General features: G+C 58.2%; 1 protein-coding gene across 6 annotated transcripts in view; it reads left to right on the top strand.

Annotated features, from left to right (window-relative positions):
* Positions 1 to 236: 236 nt before the first annotated feature.
* The window catches only part of SYT7 (synaptotagmin 7), a 62,838-nt gene continuing 47,435 nt past the window's right edge, over positions 237 to 15,639 (top strand). Inside the window, exon 1 of one of the 6 annotated variants that reach the window (XM_074336468.1) lies at positions 237 to 839. In XM_074336468.1, the coding sequence (XP_074192569.1) occupies positions 809 to 839 (31 nt within the window). In that variant the 5' untranslated portion in view covers positions 237 to 808. The remainder of the gene's footprint in view (positions 840 to 15,639) is intronic. The other 5 variants (XM_074336469.1, XM_074336470.1, XM_074336471.1 and 2 more) reach the window with 5 other exon arrangements.

Below are 15,639 nucleotides of genomic sequence, written 5' to 3'. Positions count from 1 at the left end.
AACTCCATTCCTGGGTTTTACACACACCAGCCCGTCTCCCCGAGACCGTCTTGGTGTCGAGTCCCGAGCTGACGCCCTCGAGCCGCCACCAAGTGGAAAACATGGACTGGAGTTCCACGCCTTTTGAAGCGGAGTCAATGAGCACCTCGGAGGAGGTGGCGGACTCTGAGGTCTTGCCGGGTTCGAAGCCGCTGTCATCAGGAGCGCACGGGCCGAGGGGATCGCGCAGTGAGGCGAGACCCGCAGACTCGAAGAGCCCAGCTGGAGGGCGCCGTGCCCTCCCCGCGGGAGCTGCGGGCGGGCGGGGCGCGGGGCGGTGGCGGTGCCCTCGGGGCGGCTCCTGGCGGCGGCGGGCGCGGGCTGCAGTGCGGCGCGCGGCCGGCAGCGGGCAGCAGCGGGTGCAGGCTGTGGCGGCGGTCGTGGCCGCGGCGCTCGGCAGCGGGCGGGCGGCGCCGGCGGAGCCCCGAGCGCGCTCACACACGCGCTCACACACACACACACACATACACACGGCCTCGTACACACACACTCACACACGCTCCGGCGCGCACACGCAGCGCCTAGGCCGGAGGGAGGAGGCTCGGCGGCGGCAGCAGCAGCGACAGCGGCAGCGTGCTCCACGGGCAGGCGGGAGGGCTGGCGGGCGGCCCCTGCTCCCCCGCTCCGCGGCTCGCTGCAGCCCGCGCGGCCCCAGCCCTCGGACCCGCCCCCGGGGGTCGCCCGGCCCCATGCCCTGCAGCCGCGGCGGAGCAGCGCGCGGCCGCGGGCGGCTCTGAGGAGCCCGGAAGGAGCCGGCGACGAGGGGACCATGTACCGGGACCCGGAGGCGGCCAGCCCAGGTAAGCGCGGCCCCGCGCGGGCTGGGGCGCCCCGCACCGGCGGGCCGGACGGCGGCAGCGCCCGGCGCCCTCTCGGAGCCCTAGCCCGGGGCTGCTGTCCGCCAGAGCCGCGCAGACTCCCCCCCGCCAGGGTCATCCCAGCCCCGGGGCGCGGGCTTGAGCAGCAGCGGCTCAGACCCCGGTCCCCTGCAGTCAGGGCACTGCCAGGCTGGATGCCCGGTGCCAGCTTCGCAGTGTCCCCACAAGGGCTTCCTCCCCCCGCCCCTAGCAGCCCAAGGACAACGTGTTTGGTGGAGCGAGCAGCCGCTGCCCCCGCAGGAGCCGGGCAGTGCCTTCTGAGGCATCCCCGGGTCCCCAGCACCAGTGCCCCGAGGGTGCCAGCGCTGGGGGACCCTGGGACAAGGATCCGGGCAGCTTTGGGCCAAGGTTGTGGGCACAAGGGAGTGGAGTGACATCGGCGGTGCCAACTGAATTGAGAGGGTGCCAGGGGGCAAGTGGGAATCTGGTGCAGCAGCAGGGGAGGGGGCTTGGGGAAGGACCGCAGGAGCGTTGAGGAGGAGTACCTACGGGAAAGCGCGGAGATTGATGGGGGTGGGGGTGCTAGGGGAATTTTCTCCTGGACTTGGGGAGGGGGAAAGCCAAGAACCCCAAACTCACTCCAGTCCTGTCCAGGGAAGGAGGGGGAGGGGCTGTGCTCCTTTGCATTTCTCTGGAGCCGGAGCTGGGGAGTGGCCTGGAGCCCACGTCTGCTCAGCATCCTGGCATCCTCAGAGCCAAGCCAGGAACCTTTCCTCCTTCCTCGGGCAATTGCTCTGCCATTTCCTCCTTGGCTTACGACACCTCCTCACCTCCTCTCGCAGTGCCCACCTGTAGGCAGGTCCCCTGCATTTCCTGCCAGGCTCAGTCTTACTTACCTCCCACCTGGGGTGCCCCACCCCAGGCCCAGCACCTCAGGCTGCCAGAGGGTCTCAGTTGCTGGGTCTCTCTCTGATACTAAAAGCATGACACCCCAGCCTGAGGACTTGCGCCCAAATGAGAGCCTTCGGGCGTACTGCTGCTGATATCCTGGGGGCAAAGGTGTTGCAGGGAGGGAACTGGTCTAAGACCCTCCACAGAAGGGGCTAGAGCCCCAAGGCTTTTGAGGGCAGTCCAGTGGGTGCCCACTTTGCACTTTCCCTCTGGGGCAGCCTCAACTTGTCCCTGACTCCTGAAAAGTCTGCTCTCACTCCCATCACGTCACTGCAGCCCAACAGTGAAGGGGCCCTACCGGTGCCAGGCATTGCACTCACTCTGTCTTGAGCATAAGGGTGAAAGACACTCAGTCTCCCTCTCTGGAACCTCATACCTATCTATGAACGTCCTCTAGGTGATTGCTGAAGGGACAGTACTTTTGGAGACCCCTCCCTTCATCTGTCTGGACCCAGGTCACCTACGCTGGCAATTTCCCCCAAAGGGCTGCCAGCTTCCAGCACTTGGACCAAGCAAGGGCAGAGGCATTCTCCTGCTTGGATCCCCCTCTCAGAAGCCAATAGGTTACATAGTTCAGAGACCAGCTCTGGGATATGAAGATGGAAGGGGGGATGCAGTAAGGACGCTCCCCTCCCCCTGCGTGGCCAGGCTGGCAGCCGTCCCTCTCCTGTTAGGCCAGTGGCCTGGGACTGTGCCCTTGTCCTCTCTCCCCCGCTTCCCTTTCAGCCCCGGGCACCGTGACATCACCCCTCCTCCAAGCACCTCTACCTTCTCCATGGAGGCCAACTTGATGTGCTTGGTATCTCCTGGGCAAAGGGCCTGGAATCCAGTGCTGGCAGCCCCTAGATCTTTCCCTCTCCTCCCTCCTCGAATGGGCCTCCCTGTCTGGGGTGGAGGCCTGTCCTGCCCACTCCCACTACAGCTGCAGCGCCCACCAGTGCCGTGGCAGGGGCAGCTCTGGGAAACAGGCTGGCCTGAGGGCTACTTCTCTCTGGTGTGGGCACTGGGCTGGGTGGGGTCTGTCGTGGGCTGCAGACAGCAGAGTTTCCTTTTGCTCCTAGTCCCCTGGGGATCTCTGAGGGGCCAGAGACCTCACTCTGGCCTCTGTGCCCCCTGGCATCCCTGCCCACCTCCTATAACTTCTACAGCTACAGGCTAGACTTCCCCTCCCCCCAGCTCACCCCAGGCCCCCCAGACTCTGCTATCCCAGCCAGAGCTATGTGTGACCCATTTCTGTTCCCCCATCTTGCCTTTGTCTGGCACCAGGTGGGAGTGAGATATGCAAATTGTTCAGGCCAGCGCCTCGGGTCCCCCAGGGGCCAGTGCCTTGTACATCCTAATCCCTTCATCCCACTCCCAGGGACACCTGTGGCCCAATCCTTTAAATTTTTTAAATTTCCTGTCCTCTCCTGCTCCCCCATGTTCCAGGCTAGTTCCAGGGGGTCCCTGTGTCACCCCCCACCCCCCTCATGCCACTCACTCTACAAGTCCCCGTAGGGCTCAGCCTACTGCTAAGACCCTTACCCGACAGGACAGGCAACCGACATATTTCCCTCTCCACTTGGGCCCCTGGGCCCTGGGAAACACCCTCTCAGATCAAGGCTGAAGCAAGGGACTATGGGAAAAAGCTGGCGCCCAGTGAAGAATGAAGACCCCCATTGGCTTCTGCTCCAAACTCTGCCCAGCCTCCATCAACCATGCCTGCAAACTCACCTCTGCCCCTTCCGCTAGGCACTGGGCCCTCTCCCTGCCTTTAGCCTTCATCCTCTGTTCCTCCCGAAGCTGGCCTGTCCAGGCCTTTCTGTGTCCCTCTGTGCCTGTCCCCAGCCTGGGCAGGGCCTCAGCAGGCCTGCAGGTGTCAGCGTTGCAGTGGGCAGGCAGGACGGCAGCAGGGAAGGAGGGAGGGAGAGGTGACCTTGCGGTGAGCCGAGTGAGCAGGGCTAGAGAGGGAAAGTCTGGGTCTGTGCAGCAGTGTGGGGAGAGAAGTCAGGTCCGAGGGCTGCCTGCCCTGCCCCAGCCTCTTCCAGCTTGTCCCCGGGAGTAGCGGTGCTTGAGGTCTCATCTGTTCCACCTGTTAGTGGGCTCTGCCCCCTACAGCAACTCTTTTGGACAGGTCATTCCTGTTCATAGGGAGTATGGGGGGGCACACTGCATGGGTCAGGGGGCCTTGGCAGGGTAGGTTTCTCTCAAGGCAGAAGGATCTACAACATTGCCCAGGCCACTGGGCACCCACTGGGCACCTACTGGGCACAAGTGAGGGGCAGTGGGTGAGGTGTGGGGCAGGAATGAGGGGTATGGCTGAAAGGGCAGAACGGGGTGTGCTCGGAGGGCCACCGGGGTTAGGGACCAGGGCTGGGGGACGGGATAGTCCAAGGCCTGACTCTGTGTAACCATGTCACTGACAAGCTCTCCCCACACCGTCATCTACCTGTCCACCCCCCCCCCCCACTTGCTCCATCGGCACAGGCCCAAACCTCCCTGGCCTGCACCCTGGGCTTGGGTCAGAGTCTGGGACTGAAAATCAAATAATCTCCCCACAGTCCATGGCCCCGAGGGGTGCCTGGGGCTGAGCAGGTCTGAAACGCAGGGCGGGCAGGAGGGCTTCTATGGGACTTGGGTGAGGGTAGCTGGTGCTCCCAGGCTGGAGTGTTCCCCATAGATACAGGACCCCTTGGTCTCGGGTCATGCTGTTCAGTAGCCTTGTGGGGACAGCTTGATCCATGGGTTGGGTGCTCAAGGACTGTGGGATGGTGGGGAGGGAGATAGCCTCAAAGCCCCTCCTAGGTAGTTGGGAAAGAGGGACTGGAACAGGCTGGATTAGGGTGGGAAGACAGAGGCCAGCAGGTGACAGGTGAGGGACAGCTGGAAGGTAGGGGAACAGGTGGGTATCAGGTGAGCAAAGACAGGCCAGGCCCTGGGCAGCTGGGCCGTGCCCCTGGCTGATCCGGAGCTCAGGCCCAAGGGGCCCAGAAGGCAACATAAAGTGCCAGTGGGGAGCTGTCCCCTTCTTCCCCCTCCAGCCCCGCCACTGCAGAAAGTCTTTCAGGAAGGCAGAGGAGGAGTGGGTGGTTCCCCCCTCCTTTTCCCCCACCCCCACTCCCTGCCCACCCACTATTCTCTCAGGGACTTTGAATCCTTATTGAAGCTGATGGACCATTTTCAATAACTGCTTCTCCCAGGAGATTGAGGCCGGAAAAGCAGGAAGAGGAGTGGTGAAGGGGGACTCCTGGGGGTGGGAGGGAGGAGGCCCAGTCCTGAGCAGGGGACTCGGCTGCAAGAGGAGTCGACTGCACAGCCTCCTCAGAGGCACTGAGGCCTCCAGGTGGGCACAGGCAGAGCCCTGCATGGAGCCAGTGCCTTGCTCCATGTGCAGTGCTTGGTAGGTGGCACAGGCAGCTGGTAAGGTCAGCTCTCTCTGTTGGGGCAGTCACTGGTCTGGCCAGGTGCCGGAGCTAGCCTGTGCCAGGCCGAACCCTAGTGCCCGCCTGCCTTGCCAGGGAACCCCAGCCAGTGGTGCCAGGCGGACTGTGCCAGTTCCATGGACATGGAAGTCCCTGACCTTCCAGGAAGCAGGGGCAAACTTGCTGGGCCCTGTCCAACTTGTGTCTGGAGGGCAGGGCTTTGGTCTCACCCAGCAAAATTCCCCAAGGGTTGAAACAGTTGGCAGACAGCATGGGACCTGTGGAAGGGGCTGGACGGCGCCCAGAGCTGGCGCCTGGAATTCTGGACCCAGTTGGTTGGAAGGTGGGCTGGCACATCAGGCCTGTGCTGGGGCGGGGGGTGCGGGGGTCCCCTACAGCTTCCACCTGGAAGGCCCCTTGGAAGAGGTGTGTCACCTGTGGGGCTGGGCTCAGAGCCAACATGTACATGTACCGTGGTTGTGTGTGGGGCCATAGCACTGGTGGAAAGGGAGGGTATGGGTCAGTGGGGAGAAGCACTGCTGTGTGTGTATCTACATGCCGTGCAGCGCGGGTGGCAGCTGAACGGCTGCCGTAATAGCTGCGCTCATCTGAGTGCCGTGCCCGCTGTAAACAGCAGCTAATGAATGTATTTGTAGCGAGGTGCGCGGAGGTGCTCGGAGGTGCGCCGGGAGCTGTGACGAGAAGTGTTGGGGGAGGGCACCTGCCCAGCCCTGGGGACCTGTACCCAGCCAGGCAGGGCCTGTGCCCTCCAGGGACCCTGCCTGCCCCCTGCCACACCTTCCCACCTGCCAGCTTGGCGGCCTCTGAGGCCTCCATCTGCTAGGAGCAGGGCTTCACCTGGCTGCGCGGCATGCACAGGTGTGGACGTGGGGCGTTAGAGCTTTGATGTGTACAAATACAGGCCTTTCCACTACTGTGCGTGGCTCAGTCAGCATGGGTGTGTTGTGTGTGCCTGTGTCTGGGTCTAACTAGGCACATCTCTGTTTGTGACTATGTCTGATTCTGTGCATGTATTATGCACCCCTCCCTCAGAACCTGAGAGGAAGACTGCCCCCCCCCCATCGTGGTAGTGGCCCTGTTCCTTCAGTGCCCTCCCAGGAATGCAGGAAATGGGGCCTGTCAGGCTGGCTGGGGGAGAAAAAGAAGTGACCTGTTCTGCCCATCAGAGGAGACAGGAGGGAGAGGTCTGAGCTGCAGCCCCAGGGGCTCCCATGGTTGCTGCTTGCATCGGAGAAAGGGAAGAACCTGGGGCCTACAGAGCCCAGCAAGCCCTCTGGTTCTGGAGCCCCAGAAGCCCCCAGAATGAAAGAGGAGGGGTGCCAAGGGGTCAGTCCTAGCAGGTGGGGGTCTCACAGTGCAGGTGGGTGCAGCGTGCACCCTGCCCCCAGCCAGCGTAGGGTGTTATGGGGTGTGGGAGGCCACAAGGGGCGCCTGCGTGAGGCCCTGCACGAGGGGAGCGGAGGAGAGAGCTGTGTGGCTAATGTGTCCAATTAAATTACTTCAAACCCTGGCACAGCAGCTGCTCCCGGCGGGGCCCTGGGTACAAATTGGATCCGTCTCATTACCACAGGGTGGTGTCAGCGGGGCCAGAGAGCGATGGCCAGCTCAGCACACAGAGGGCCCACTCCCACTCTGCCCATCCTGGACCTGCTGTGACCCCCGTGAGCATTTGCTCATTCCAGCACTCCTCAGGTTCCCCACTCCACCAGTTTCAAATATTGGGGCTCCCTGCACACCTCTTTACTATCCTGACCCCCGTCCCTGGCAGCTCAAGGGCCCCTCTGAGCCCTTATTTACTTTCTCCAGGAATGGGGATTTTGTGCTTTATAGGGGGGCCAGCCTAAGAAAGCCCTCTCAGGTTACCCAACACACCCTGCGATAATAATAGTGCAATAAAAACAGCAAGTTGTTATTGTGGAGTGCTCAGTATAACCTAAGCAGTTACGTATGAGCAGCAGGGGGTGGCTTGCTTAAGCTGGGTCTCTGGGGTCAAACAGCTGTCCAAATCCTGGCAGAGACACTTGCTGCTGTGTCCCTGGAGCAAGTTAGTTCACCACTGTGGCCTCAGTTTCCTCTTCTGTTAAATGGGTATGAGGATGGTTCTGACCTCTCATGGGGTTGGAGGATGAGGCAAGATAAGGTGGGAAACGTCTTGCAGAGAGCCCAACATATAGTAAGCACTCAGCCAACAGCAGCTGTTATCAGCGTTATCCTGTTCCAAGTGATTGATATGTGGGATGAAGGTTCTGGAAGCTCCGAGGAGGACATGCTTTTGCTTCAGCCGTGGTGGAGGAGTAGTGGAGGGCTCCATCTAGGCGGTGTCAGTCAGTTACCATCAGAACAGCTGGAGGGGGAACTTGCAGTTAGAAGTCAGTGTGGGGTTCCAGCCAGACTACAGACCCAGGAGCGTGAGCTTTGGGTCCAGGGCCTTGGGTCTTGAGGAAGAATAAGAGCTTGCCATGTCAGGTGAGCAAGCCAGGGTGAGGCATCCGGTGTGGTGGGAACAGCACACACGACGGCCTAGAGGTGTGACAAGTCTTGGTCAGTTGAGGCAGCAGCGAGTGCTTGCATGTGGCTGGAAGGGAGGCGTTGGGGGGACAGTTGCAGGAGTTGAGGCTTAGGAAAGGTAGGATGGACCAGGTGATGAAGGTCCTGGCCTTCTGAAATAGGAAAACGCGATTTTTATTTTTTTTTAAATTAGAACCATGGAGAGCCATGGATGGCTTTCAAGCAGATCTGTATACAGAACCTGAGAGCTGAGGCAGTGGGGAGGCTCTCATCTGTACCGGGCTGAGCCCCAGACACCCACTCCGGGACGTCTGCAGTGTCCAGCCAGACTGGGATCCTGCCCTTCCAAAGCTAGTGGTGGGTGATGGGCATTCAAGGGGGCAGCCTGCTACAGATGGGCATGGATGGACACCCCCAGAGTGTTTCCCTGGGGAGCTCAGGTAGCATAGAAAGCCTTCCAGGGAGGGATGTAGAACCAAGATACACTAGCCCAGGGCCCAATGGACACAGTTAATGCTCCAGAGGATTCCATCTGCACCCCACCCCCACTGTGGGCATCAGGGCTAGGCCCGGGAGGAGCCACACAGCTCACACTCCAGCAGCCAGGCCTGGGCTCCAGCGCCAACCTGTTTCCATGGCAATTAGGCGGGCCGCCCCACCTCCCTGTGCCCGTGGCCCTGGTACAGGGGCCCATTCACCGCAGGGCATGGGTACATCCTCCTACTTCTCTAGGGGGTTGTCCCAGAACAAACACCTCACACCTAGTGCTGGCAACACATGCGCTTTTATATTTGGGTCCCTGTGCACATAGGACGTGTATGTAAGCCCTGCAACAGGAAGCAGGGAGGCAGAGATGGCCTGCATTGTCTACACCCCTCAGCAGGGGACTTGTCTCCCTGGGGAAGAAGGACAGACAGGCAGGATGAACTGTAGGCCCCTTCACAGTAGGGGAAGCAGTTCAAGGAAGGAGCAGTTAGGAGCATGTGCAGGTCAGAGAAAGTGGCAAAGGAGAGTCGCTAGCAGTGTTTGGTGGGTCCTCAGACCACCGTGCTCTTCACAGACAGCATTTCATTCAATCTTCACAGCAGTCCCATAAGGGAGATATCATTATCCCTGTAGGACAGACGAGGAAACAGGCCCAGAGAGGCGGAGTGTCTCACCAGGTCACTCAGTAGAGCAGGGAGGAGTGTCAAGTGAGCCTCACTCCAACGCTAGGTCTTAACCACTGGCTGCACTGCCTGCTGCTCCCTTATCCCAGTGGGATCCGAGCCAGTCTGTCTCCTGGCCCATCACTTGGAAGGCAGTGCTGGGAATTGTTACTGGCTACAGAGCTTCACTCAGAGGGTGTTCCCAGCGCTGCCTCAGTGCTTGAGATGTCCCCTAAAACCTTTGTTCTCAGCTTCCTGGAGTGGGGTGGAGCCTCCTTCCCACCCCGTCTCCTGCCTCTCTACAGGCACCGGGGAAGGCTCCTCTCACTCAGGGGGGGCACCCCTTACTCCCTGCTTGGCCATGGAGGAGCCTGTTGAATTGGCTGTGTGCCCCCCCAACCCCATTCCTCCCTCTCCAGCCCCCGCCTGGTTGGGGAGGTGCGAAGGGAGCGATTTCACAGCCTGTCAGCTGAGGCCTAAAAATACTCAGAACTCTGAGATGCTTGGGCAGGGGGAGGAGAGAGCAGGGACCAGGGATGGGGTATTGGGGGTGCAATGGTAGCTTGGCCAGAGAAGCCCTTACGACACCACCGTCCTGCTTGGGAGGGATGGACAGAGGTCCCCAGGTCCCCCATTTAGCCCCATATCTGGCAATGACAAAGGGGGGCCATCTCTAGGGTCTTGAGAGCTCAGTTCTGGCACTCAGGCCCAAGGGAGGGCTTAGTCTCAGGTAGGAACTGTGGACCCCAGATCCCCCAAGCATCTGGTCAATGCCTCTATCTCCCTCTCCACCCCCGGGTTGGCTGGCATCTTCGGGCCGTGGGAGCTGGGCCTGTGCCTGCTTCCTTCCTGGAGAAGGTGCCTGCTTCTGTTAGGGGAGAGGCGTGAGGAAGGCAGCATGGATGGGGGTGCCGGCAGGTGTGTGATGTGATGTGTGAGCCACCCAGGCGCTAGAGGGGGGAGAGGAGAAGGGGTGTGGTGACCTACGTCACTGTCACAAGGCTGTGTCCTGAGGTATGGCCCAGGGCCCCCACGAGTCAGCCAGTGCCCAGAAAGGGGGGCATGTGTGCGTGTGTATGGACCGGCTGGAGTTGACCTGTTCTTGGTGCTACTAGAATGCTTACGGAAGTGTCTGATCGAGCGTGGCTATTCCGAACAGCAACTGAGGGAAGACACAGGAGCAGGTGTGGAAACAAACATATGTGGTGTCATACAGACACAGGACGCTGTGTGTGTTCTTCTCATGTGGAAACATGATGGCGTGTGTACCAGTGCAGACGGATACAAGCAGACCGCTCTGGGGCACCAAATGGGCTGAGAAAGTCATTTGGGAAATAATGTGGCGTGGCAGCCAGAGCAGGGACTCTGGATCAAAAGTAATGGGGTTCATATCCCCGATTGTCCGTGTATTGATTAGCTTTGTGATCTTGGGCAAGTTAATTAACCTCTCATTGCCACATTTCTCCATCTTCAGAGGACGGCTGGGAGGATTCTAAGAATTAATAAATGTAAACTGCTTAGAACCGGGCGTGTTACAGAGTTAGCACCACATGTGTACTAGCTCTTATTACCTGGTCTCCTCTCTTTTGATGATATAGGTGGGAGTCCCACGTTCAGAGAAGGCAAATGACCTGCCCAATGTCACACAGTAAGTTAGTGCCAGAGCCAGGACTAGAACCCAGACTGCAGCGCCTTAAGACAGGGCTCATTCAAGTCTAGGACCTCCGGACACTGCCCCCCGCCCTTTGGGCCACAAGAAGCCCCACAACACAGGATTGTAACCCTATTGCCATCTGGAGCCTAGATACTGCCAGTGCTGGGCTGGGACCTTGGGAACGCAGGAATCCGCACATCATTAGATAATGCGAGGTGGAGGGGTCCTCAGAACGGGGCCGGCGGTCTGAGTTAGAACCGTAGCGCTGGTCAGCCTGTGGACTTGGCCAACCACTCCACCCTCCTAAGTCCGTTTCTTCCTTCTGCTGGAATAATAGTAACACATACTTGGTAGGGTTATTGTGGAGATTGAATGAGGTCCTTCATGTAACACTGGAATACTGTACCTAGTAAGTGCTCAATAATGTCAGCTGTAATTATAACCCATGTGGATGGAACCCAGTGCTCCAAGAGTGGTGACTTCTTGTGCTTCCCTTCCAGACCCTGAGTACCCTTGCTCACTTCCGCCTGTTACCCCACACTCCACAGGGCTTAAACTCATGAGAGACTGACTTGCTGGTAAGCAAGACCTGTCTTTGTCTCCTGCTAATATTGGCTTTGCCCAGGAGGAAACAGGACTCACCTCTGGGACTTAGCCCCTGAGCTCTGTATACCTGGCCTCATCTCTCACTTGCTATATAACCTTGTACAAGTGCCATTTCCTCTCTGGGCCTTGATCCTACCTCGGTAAAGTGGGGAAGCTGGACTGCACAGTCTCAGAGACTTCTGGTCATGTTGCTGTGTGACTTAGGAGGGTCCCTGACTTAGCCCACTGGAGAGTGTGGCAGGTTGGCAGGAAGAGAGGTGGGCCAGCTGCCCTGGGCGGATGGAGCATCTGGGCCTGAGCCGGCTAGTGGCCTGCCATCATGCCGCCGGTACCTGTGGATGCCTAAGGGGGCATGCAGGCCCGACTGGCTGGGCACTGACATTGGGGGAGGCTCAAGGACAATGAAGCAGAGAGAGCCCTTCTTGGGGCCCGGGGAGCTGCCACTCCAGCTGTCCCCCCCTACGCTCCTCCCCTTTTCCCCAGGGCTTTCCTTCAGCAGTTCCTCCTTCCTCCCTGTCCTTCCTCTCTCCTTCCCCTTCCTGGAGTTTCCCAGTATCTCCCCCTCTCTGCCTCTTCCACTTCTGTCATCTTGACCATTTTCCAGGGTGTTTTCTTCCTTCCTCTCCCTGGGCAGAGGGGAGGTCTCTCCCTCCTCCTCTGTCTCTCGCTTCCTGTGATTCCTCCTTTTTCCTTCCTACAATGTGACACATGTCCTGGTTTCCCTGGATCCTCCTGGCTCCCCCAGCTGCTCCCGAGCCTAGTTCTCTCTCTTACTCTGCATGACATGTCGAGGCTCTTCCAGCCTCCTGTCCCCTGTCTCTTTCCCACTTCAGAGTCCCTCCCTCCCCAGCAGCCCGCCTCCCTTCCTCCAGTTCCTTCGGGCTCCTTACTCCTCTACCAGCCCCCACCCTCAAAAGTTTCCTGGCCTCCTTCAGCTGATGGGGCCGACCCAGGCAGTTTCTGTGGCTGGTGCTGCTACCCTGTACCCCTACCCCTGTGACTTGAGAAAAGGGGTCAGCCCAGGGCCCAGGGACTGGCAGCCTTGCCTCCTAATTAGCAGGAAGTAATTGCCTGGAAAAAAATTTCATTTAGAGTGAGACGTCGAGACTCCAAGTTAGAGCTGAGCCAACTGATGGGCCCTAGGGAGTAGTGGGAGGGAAGTAGCTCAGGTCAGGGGCTCAGGAAGCCCCTCAGGAGATAAAGGCCCTTAGGACCCCCTCCCTGGCTTGCTCCAAGGACCCCAGCCTTGGAGAAAAGGGCAGAGAGCACTGGGCTAGAGTCCCACCATCTCCATCTGAGTTGCTCCACTACTTACTGTGTAACTTGGGACAAGCCACTTATTCCTTTGAGCCTTAGTTTTCTCTCCTGTAAGATGAGAAGAGGGCCTCAGTATCATGAGGGTTGATTTGGACAGTGGCTATAAAAGCACTTTGCAGGCTGTAAAGTGCTGTGGGTATGTGAGGAATTATTGTCTTTCTCCATGTGTCTCTCAGCTGAGATGTGAGGATGGTACACAGATGGGTGGTCTTGGAAACACCTAAGGGGCAGCAAGCCTTCTGGAACATGGAAGGATGATGAGGTAGATTCAGCTGACAAAGGCAGACAGAAGTGGTTTCCCATGCCAGTCTCAATACTCACCAGATGCACCACTCTGAGTGGTCACCTCACCTCTACGAACCCCACTTTCATCTTCTGTAGGATACTGATCATGACGTTCCCCTCAGGAGGCTTGTAAGACTAAATGAGATAATGTTTGCAGAGCTCTTACCACAGTGCTAGGCCTATAGTAAGTGCTCAATAAATGACATTAGCCATAGTATCTACTGTAATTAAAGGCTATTATCTTTACTCCCTGCCTGGATCCAGAGAAGCTGTGATTTTGATTGTTGTCTTCAGGTGGTTTTATTTGTTTTGCTTTTTTTTTTTTTTTTTTGAAGGAGGCAAATTTTTACACCCAGTGAGGCTAATATCAAGCCGTCCCTAGAAACACCAAACAGATCTGCTTCTCAAAAAACCCTTACCTGTGGATTGGAGGGACAGAAGTAGGCTGCCCCTGTGGCCTTCTCCCCCACACCCCACTTTTTCCTAAGGAGGGGCTGTGGGCAAATTTCTTATTTGGGTGGGTGTGAAGTAGGGAGCGTCTGCCCTGGGGGAGGGGTGTTACAGGCCTTTATGTTCTCTTGGTAGGACTGGCCCTGTACTGGGAGAAAAGGTTGTGTTTGTTTAAATGTGTCTACCCCACTCATCTTGGAGGAGGGAGCTTTGCCTGGTCTGGGTTGGCCACCTGGGTTGAGTCTTCACTGTGTACCAGGCAGCATGGCGCCCCAAGGCTGCCGGATCACGTACAGCCTGTAGCGAGCATGCCAGTGTTGGGCAGCACTGCAAGCTCGGAGCGCCAGATTGCCCCCGGAGGAGTGAGGGGGCGGCGAGGGGCCAGACCGTCTGCCGCTCCCACCCCCACTCGCCCAGCCCCACCCTGGGGACCTTCTGTGCTCCTGCTCTGAGCGCAGTACCCGCGCCAGCCTCCAGGAGGCAGTGAGGCAGGCTCCTCTTGAGGAAATGGAATATGGCACTTACGGGCGCTGGGAGGCTCTTTTTGTCTCGAGTCGGCCTGCTGACTGGGGTCCTCGGCATCGGAGGACCTCACCGGGTAAAGGGAGCTCTTGAAGTCGGTTGGTTGCTGGCGGGGCTTCATCTTGGGGCTGATCAGGGAGGAATTGACAGAGGAAGGTGGGTCCACTGTGATGCAGTTCTGAAAAAGGTCCCGCTCGTCGGGAGCAATGCAAAGGGTGGCCTGGAGGAGTGCTCAGACCCAGGACCGCGTCCTGTTTCAGCACCAAGGACAGAGGCAGAGCCGCCCGGTAGCTGTTTCAGTACCGTGGATAGAGCTCAGGGACACGAGCTTGGTTGCTCTGTCTTAATATTTGTCATGCAAATGATACCCTAAAATATGGTAGAATGGCACCTCCGATAGGGAATCTCAGACACCCTATATTCTAACGAGGCAATTTAGGACCAGAGAATTGAGTTAGTTGCCTAAGGTCACACAGCCACAGTGACACAATGGGTGGCAGAACTGGACTCAGATCCCCAGTGATCGCTTTCCATCCATCTCTCCCACAACTGGATTCCCACTAGTTATCCCCCTCCTTCCTAAGCACCTCTGGGAGCTGCTTCACACTATGTTGCATCCCTGAGCGCTCTCAAGCTGGTGAAGATTAAGTGTACCCCCTCCCCCACCAAAAGCCCAGGTCGAGTCTGAATCTCAGGATGGAATATGACTCCCAACCTTAGGTGGGAGGGTGTCAGGGTAGAAGAGGTGCCCTGGCCTGTAAGGAAACCTATGACTTAGGGAGGTAAAATTGAGTCATCAGCATGAGGAACTCTTAAGTGCTCTGAGATCCTCGAATAAAATATTGCACTCCATTCCCCCACCCCCAGCGTCTTTGCAGCCGTGTATTATTAATAACAGTAAGATGCTGATTTAGGCCAAGGCACAACAATGTATTATTCATGGGAGTAACTAGTGGTCAAGGCCTGCAGTTCATCATCACACGTCCCTGATCCTGCCCCTGCTCCACACTCATGGTGTAGAGGCCCTCCATGTGCGTTCCTGCTGCTCTGACGGACATGATTGTTTTCCTGGCTGCCAGGAAGCTCATCAGCTTTGAGATAGGGGTGGCTGGGGAGGATGGGAGGTTCCAGGCTAACTCCTGGCTGGACACCCTTTAACCTGGGCTCCCTGCTCAGAGCTGGCACTTGGCCCTATTCATCCTAAATGGCTGTGACCCTGGTTACTTCCAGATTCAGCAGCTTTCTGGGGTCTGCAGATGGCCTGTCTCCTCCTCCCCTTTTTGGAGGCTGACTACTGAATCCAGATGCACCAGGTTTCCCTAAGCCAGGAATTGTGGGAAGTGGGGGTGGCTGTGGTGAGTGGAGGGAGTCACCGGAGAGAAGATACCCCATCACCTCCATTAAACACGACAATAGATGTGAAACCCTCGGTAAAGTCTGGAGCACTTTGTAAACTGTTCTGTACTGAACAAATGTGAGCAATGATTACCAAGGCCGTGGTCTCTGCTGGAAGAGAGAGCAGAGGTAGAGAAGGCATGGCTGAGGCCCGGGTAGCTCGCCAGGCCCCACTCCCTGATGAGGAGTCGGAATGCTTGTGGATCCTGACATGTCCCCGTCCAATTTCTTGCTGGAACAGCTCCTGGCCCATCCGGATAATCCTTCATTCGCTGTTTACTCACTTGGCATCTCCTCTGAATTCTAAACTGTCTGCATCCAGCAGGCCTTTGCGGCCCCTGCCAGCGCTTTCTCCCTAGCTCACTCACGCATTATCTGTTTTTATTACAGTCAAGGTTGAGGAGACTTGCTCGTGCTAAGCCCCTATTTTCAGCTACTTGTAACTTTCCAAAACAATTCCCCTCAGGCCTCCTCTTTTGCCAGCCTTGTTCCTGCTCCGGGTGAGGCTGGAGGGATTGTGGTTG

The sequence above is a fragment of the Rhinolophus sinicus genome, linkage group LG06 (assembly GCF_036562045.2).
Source record: "Rhinolophus sinicus isolate RSC01 linkage group LG06, ASM3656204v1, whole genome shotgun sequence".
Lineage (NCBI taxonomy): Eukaryota > Metazoa > Chordata > Mammalia > Chiroptera > Rhinolophidae > Rhinolophus > Rhinolophus sinicus.
The sequence above is the reverse complement of the archived record's forward strand: the minus strand, read 5'-3'. Positions and strand labels throughout refer to the sequence as shown.